General features: G+C 46.6%; 1 protein-coding gene across 1 annotated transcript; it reads left to right on the top strand.

The window, feature by feature from the left end:
* Window positions 1-243: 243 nt before the first annotated feature.
* Window positions 244-6,592, top strand: LOC310771444 (anaphase-promoting complex subunit 7-like). The gene is made up of 4 exons (XM_083664058.1): window positions 244-353; window positions 809-920; window positions 4,311-4,464; window positions 6,488-6,592. Exons 2-4 carry the CDS (start codon window positions 815-817, stop codon window positions 6,546-6,548), a joined length of 321 nt encoding a protein of 106 aa, XP_083520184.1. The 5' UTR covers window positions 244-353; window positions 809-814; the 3' UTR covers window positions 6,549-6,592.
* The last annotated feature ends 223 nt before the right edge of the window (window positions 6,593-6,815 follow it).

Genomic DNA, 6,815 nt, shown 5'->3' with positions numbered 1-6,815 from the left:
TCTACAACGCTCCCCAGATCGGCAGAGGGGGTGGAGCAACGACCAGGACAGCAAGGGGAATGGGCCAAGTGCAATTGGGGAGAAAATTCAAAAAAAATAAATGTTCCTGAGTGCCTAATGTGCACAACTGCAAAAAATATAATATACAGTAGTATTTATTCTCCATTGCTATTGTCTTTGTGGTCTACAGTGCCTTGCAACTTTGAAGCTCACCTGTATTGTTGTCTTTCAGAGTTTGCCCTCAGAGATTGAAGTGAAATACAAGATAGCTGGAGTGCTACACCATCCTGAAACTGGACAAAGATGCTATTGCAGTGCTTGATGGGATTCCTTCCAGACAGAGAACTCCAAAGGTACAGTAGGCTGCCTAACCCTACCGTGATCTTCATTCACTGTGTGCCTGCTATCTATCTATATATCGAATGAAGTATGTGGGTTCTGTCTGGTTCAAGTTCTGTGTTCGGCCACAGCTATGCTGTTTTACGTGCGATCTGGCTGAAACCTTCAGGGTGTGTAAAGGGTGTTTAATTAGGTTAATTAGCTAATGATGTGATGTCATCAGTGATTATGTCAAAAGTGATGTCATAAGGGCGCACACACACACGCATTGTGACAAGACTGATCAGCAGGCCCAAACAGAATCTGCAGAGTTCTGCGTGCACAGATTCCGTCTGGGCCTGCTGATCAGTGAAGAATTGAGAATATAATGATCACAATATTGAGCAAAATAATTGGGCTGATCATCTTTGACATAATCCACCTTCCAGTTTTCATAGAGATTTGAAGTGATTTCTCCCCCTTGCCTCAGATCAACATGATGCTAGCCAACCTGTACAGGAAGGCTGGTCAGGAACGCTCTGCGGTGACCAGCTACAAAGAGGTCCTGAGGCAGTGTCCCCTCGCCCTGGACGCCATCATCGGTATGCATGTCCACAGAGACGCCTCCCTCCTGCTTTGGCTTGCTTACTGCTTACTAGTCTCGGTTTCCAGACGTTTGGTGAGCGGCGCCAAACAGCGCCACCTAACCACCAAACGTCTGGGAATTTACTGTTCCAAATCTGGTTCATTGAGACCGGCGAGAACGGCCGGCAGCATTTATACCTGTTGTTTATTTTACAATAATTTGTCCTACCCGGAAGTGGCCCGCTTGCTACTGTGAAGCGCTGTGAAGTCATCAGACAGCAGGCTCTGTAACGTAGCCCGGATGAAACACGTCCTATTAACAGGTTATGTTTGTTTCTAAGTGATTAATATGTTTCTCCGCAAACGTGACACCACCGGTTCTGCATGAGCGTCACTGCTCCCAGAAAGCAACACTCAACACTCATGATTGGCTCTCCGATGCAAGGCTTCCAACAGCACCACCTAACATTATGAAAAGATTGAAATAGTAATATTCTCAGTCTTACAGTAGTGAAACGGATTAAGACTGAGAGCTGAGTCTAACTGCTTACAGCACTTCCTTGCTGAAGTCAGATATCTTAAGTTGATCTTCTCTCTCTATACCAGCCATTCACAACCAGTGGGCCACGAAGGTTTTGCAAGTGGGCTGCCAAATCATTTCCAAAACATTATAATCTTTTGTCTTTAATTTTTCTCATACTTATTATTAGTATGAGAATGCATTTCTCCATTGTTGAATGATGCCGCAATTTAATTTGTAATCAATTATTTAATTAATGATTTGTTAATTAGCCTATTGCAGACAGCCCCTCACTTTTAGTTTCTGCTTTCTGTGTGCTGCTGATGGACAACTATTTTTATTGTTAAAATAAAAAGTGCTGTGAGAACACATTTTGGCCTCCGTACTGTTTACGGTCAGATGGGGGCAAAAAAAAAAACACATTCTCCCTCCCCCTGATTTCCCCCATTTTCTCCCAAATTATGTTTGACAAATTTTCCCCCTGCTGCCCCTGTTGCTGCGCCACCCTCTGCCGATCTGGGGAGAGCCGTAGACTAGCACCATGCTTCCTCCGAGCACATGCGCAGTTGCCAGCCGCTTCTTTTCACCTGACAGCGGGGAGCTTCACCGGCAGGACGTAGCATGTGGGAGGATCACGCTATTCCCACCAGTTCCCTTCCACCCCGACCAGGCGCCCTGACCGACCAGCGGAGGCGCTAGTGCAGCGACCAGGACACACACCCCGAATCCGGCTTTCCATCCCACAGACACCAGCCAATCGTGCCTGTATGGACGCCCGACCAAGTCGGAGGTAACACGGGGGTGCGAACCTGCGACCCTCCTGTTGGTAGGCAGCCACAAACATTTCTGAGATTTTCAAGTGGGCCTTGACGCAGAAAAGGTTGGGAACCGCTGACCTATACCGTTTAGGGCCAGTGATACTCAATTTGCGGCCCGCGGGCCACATGGCGCCGGCGCCCCCTGTGTGGCCCGCGATGGAATTGTGCAATTCTTTTTTTCAATATCTTTCAATAATCTATGATTTAGCTGCTAAATTGTCAAATTGCCTGCTCGCTATACCCGGGCACTTATGTATGTACTTAACCTAACTAACTTAACCTAACTAACTATCCAGTGTGCACAAGATTGTCAGACTAAACTCCGGCTGACACCCCAAAAACCTACAATCCGCTACAGAAAAATGTATATATACCGTAAATTCCGGACTATAAGGCGCACCGGTGTATAAGCCGCACCTGCAGAGTTGACTGTTTTTTACATATATAAGCCGCACCGGTCTATAAGCCGCGGGTGTTTTGATGTTTAATTACCATATGTAAGGCTTCGTGCACAGAGGGGATTGTCGGGAAAGAGATGGCTGTTTGGGGAAGCTCCCATTTATTAACATTTCAACAAAACAAAAGTCAGGTCACTAATCCCCAGACAAAATCACACATTGTGAGATGCTTAAAAATCACCATCGGCGGGAGCTTTACTCCAGATGCTGTGCAGCCAAGAACACAAGTGAAATTCGTTCTCTCGTGACCTGTGGTTCTCAACGTGATGGACGATTCACCTTTCTTGTTAACAGTCCTAGTGAGAGGCAGGTCGAACGTCAAAGGCACTTCATCCATATTTATGATCTGCTCCGGTCCGATGGAATATTCCTTGATCTTTCTTTGTGTGAATTCGCCGAAGTTTGTAATTTTCTCCTGGTAGTCGGGAGGGAGTTGCTGACACAGTCGTCCGCGCCCTGACGGACAGTCCCTTTCGTCTCGGGTTTGTGCATGATCCTTTGCTGCTGCTGCTGTTGTTGTTCCTGTCTCGCTACTGTCTCAGACATGGCTTTCAGGCTCAATCGCCGCCATCGTCGTAACACAGCCAGTTCTCCATCTTTTGAAGCATGATGTTAGATTACAACGAGCTAGTTGTGTGGCTTAGCCTTCCAAAATGTTGCTGTTAGTTTTTTAGAATGTAATACATAGAATTGGGAATGTTACATTCAATTTCATTCAGACTGTCTTTCAGGCTCAATCGCTGCCTTTTTCCCCCCGGAGCGAGGGAGGAGGGAGGGTGTTTTACCGTAGTGGCTGAGAGAGAGTAGTGGCACAGTGCTCCAATCAGGTCGCGAGGCACATTTTTTGCAACATCATCCAATCAGGGTCTCGCTCTCATAATGTCTGTCTTGCTCTCGTTCTGCCTCATACCAACATCCATAGATTTTGGAGGTTCCCGAGTGGCCGTTTGCTGGAAAAATCCATAGATAAGCCGCACCGTTATATAAGCCGCAGGGGGCAAAAAAGGCCAAAAAACGGGAAAAAAGCCGCGGCTTATAGTCCGGAATTTACGGTAGTTTGTTTATTAACTGGCCCCTGGCCTTCTATCATTTCACGAAAGTGGCCCCCGGGCAAAGCAAGTTGAGTATCCCTGCTTTAGGCTCTTGGCTAGGCTCACCCACACACACCCACACCCACCCACACACACACACACACACACTCACACACGCACACACACACACGCACACACACCCACACACACACACACACACACACACACACACCCACCCACACACCCACACACACACACACACACACACACACCCACACCCACCCACACACACACACACTCACACACACCCACACACCCACACACACACACACACACACACCCACACACACACACACACACACACACCCACCCCCACACACACACACACACACACACACCCACACCCACCCACACACACACACACACACACACCCACCCACACACACGCACGCTCTGGCCCTCTGGCCCTCTGTCTTGGAGTTTGTATTGTACCTGCTCTGTCTCTTGTGTTTCTATGTTTTGTCTCTTTTGTGCCTCAGCAGATAGTGGAAAGCTCTCTCTCATCTTGTTTCCTCTCTAGGCCTCCTCTCTCTGTCAGTGAAGGGAGCTGAGGTGGCGTCTATGACTATGGATGTGATTCAGAGTATCCCCAACCTGGACTGGCTCTCTGTCTGGATCAAAGCGTATGCCTTCATACATTCAGGGGACAACCACAGAGCTATCAACACCATTTGGTGAGCCCAGTAGTTCTCCTTTCTGCAGAGGGATGGCTTGTAAAAGTACCATTTAAAGGAGAATTTCGTTTTTTTTTAACCTGGACCCATCTCCTGGCATTAATTATGATTTGGCCACTCACCAGGCGATCTCCGCGGCGTTTCTGGCCGTCCTAGCGTTGTTTTGACATCAATAGCGTCCAAGTCAGTTGTAAAATGGAGCTGACTTGGGGCCAAGTGTGAGCCTGTCTTTCCTGCATCTAAATAGCTATTTTTATTCCCGTTTTCGCCAAATATCGTCATAATCTGATCCCTCAAGAACCACCACAGTGATATTTCGCCAAAGGCTGTTTCCTGGAGTCACACAGGGATCAAATTACCTCAAACGTGATCTCGGTCACCAAGTCTCGTGAAGTCCCGCGATACTTTCCTGCCGACTGGCCAAGTACAGGAGGACGCTTTGCGGTGGTGGTTTTAGCGCAACCTATGTGGGGTTTGGCGTAACCTATGTGGGATTCGAAATAACGAAGGTTATGCCAAACCCCACATAGGTTGCGCTAAAACCACCACCGCAAAGCGTCCTCCTGTACTTGGCCAGTCGGCAGGAAAGTATCGCGGGACTTCACGAGACTTGGTGACCGAGATCACGTTTGAGGTAATTTGATCCCTGTGTGACTCCAGGAAACAGCCTTTGGCGAAATATCACTGTGGTGCTTCTTGAGGGATCAGATTATGACGATATTTGGCGAAAACGGGAATAAAAATAGCTATTTAGATGCAGGAAAGACAGGCTCACACTTGGCCCCAAGTCAGCTCCATTTTACAACTGACTTGGACGCTATTGATGTCAAAACAACGCTAGGACGGCCAGAAACGCCGCGGAGATCGCCTTGTGAGTGGCCAAATCATAATTAATGCCAGGAGATGGGTCCAGGTTAAAAAAAAACGAAATTCTCCTTTAATGCACACATGGGCAAACTAAGGCCCGCGGGCCGGACTCAAAGAAAAACAAAACGACCACCAAAAACTCAATAAAAGGCAGAATTATGTTAATAAATCTTATCTGCTACAGCCATTGGATTTGTATCCCTATTGTATCAGGAGATTAGCAAGAATAATCACAATGGGAGAGAGGGTTAAAAGGGAGACTCCCGTGAAAATCAGGAGTGTTGGCAGTAGGGATGGGCATCGAATTTCGAATTTTCGAATAATCGTTGTTATTATCAAGGTCGACTTTTATTATTGAAATTCGAAAAAAAAAAAAAAAAAAAAAAAAGATTTTGAGTGAAATGTTGCATTGTCTCCCCTGATTCTAAGAAATCGCTTGGTTTGAGCAAGTAGAACAATTTTTATAAGCATTTTAAGCAAGGTTTATGGAAAAATGAATGGCGGATGAAATCCCATGAAGAGGGAGAGGGGGTGACACTTTGGCACCCCTTTGGCACTCAGACCTGAGCCTACTAAATATTTAATGAACCACTCATGATTGTCAAAACTGTTTTTTATTTTCGAAAATGTCAATGTCATGTAACATGTTCTTTACTTCAGTGGTGCAATGCTTGTTTGAGCTAAAAATCCACAGCAGAAGCTTTTTATATTAATTAATAAAGCCGTAGACTTAGAATCAGGGGAGACAATGCAACATTTCACTCACAAAAAAAAAAAAAAATTACATTTTTATTTTTATTTTCGAATTTCGAATTAAATTCGAATTTGGCCAGCGAATTTCGAATAGTGTTTTTGCTAGAAATGCCCATCCCTAGTTGGCAGGTATGATCTCCAATGTGTGGTCCTTCACTTACTTGATTTAAGTCAGTATGGCCCTCAGAAACTAAATGTTGCCCACCCCTGATCTATCCAGTGATATGAGCTAGTTAGCAGCGTCAAGATGTTTCTCTGCATCAATCATATTAAACGCCAGACAAAATCTTCAAAACAGATCAAGGTGTGGAAAAAGAACAGTATGGCATTTTGTCATAGAAGATGTGTAGGAACCCTCATAACAGTACACTTACACTCTTCTCCATGCTGCCTCTCCACCCAGGCGTTGTTGCTGGCCCAGTCCTGTGCCTCCCTCCCCTACTCCCCCCACGTCATGGAGCTGATGGTGCTGGAGGAAGAGGCCACGTCGCAGGAGCCCATCCCCGACCCGCTGCTGCCCAACGTGGCCAAGTTCATCACGAGTTCCCCCTCTTCCTCCAGACCATCATCCACTGTGCAAGGAAGACGGAGGATGCCCTGTGGAATGACCTGTTTGCTGCCGTGGGGAACCCCAAGGACCTGTTCAAGGAGTGTCTCATGGCTCTGGATCTTCTGGACACAGCAGCCTCGTATCTGATCATGCTGCAGCCTGCAGGTACTGATTGGTTGCT

Source organism: Poromitra crassiceps, assembly GCF_964638095.1.
Source record: "Poromitra crassiceps genome assembly, contig: HAP1_SCAFFOLD_1364, whole genome shotgun sequence".
Classification (NCBI taxonomy): Eukaryota; Metazoa; Chordata; class Actinopteri; order Beryciformes; family Melamphaidae; genus Poromitra; species Poromitra crassiceps.
This window is presented reverse-complemented; position numbering and strand designations above follow the sequence as displayed.

Coding starts and splice junctions, on each gene's coding strand:
- LOC310771444 (XM_083664058.1), top strand. CDS start 815: ATGATGCTAGCCAACCTGTACAGGAAGGCTGGTCAGGAACGCTCTGCG. Junction 921..4,310: donor CGCCCTGGACGCCATCATCG/GTATGCATGTCC, acceptor TTTCCTCTCTAG/GCCTCCTCTCTCTGTCAGTG. Junction 4,465..6,487: donor AGAGCTATCAACACCATTTG/GTGAGCCCAGTA, acceptor CTCTCCACCCAG/GCGTTGTTGCTGGCCCAGTC.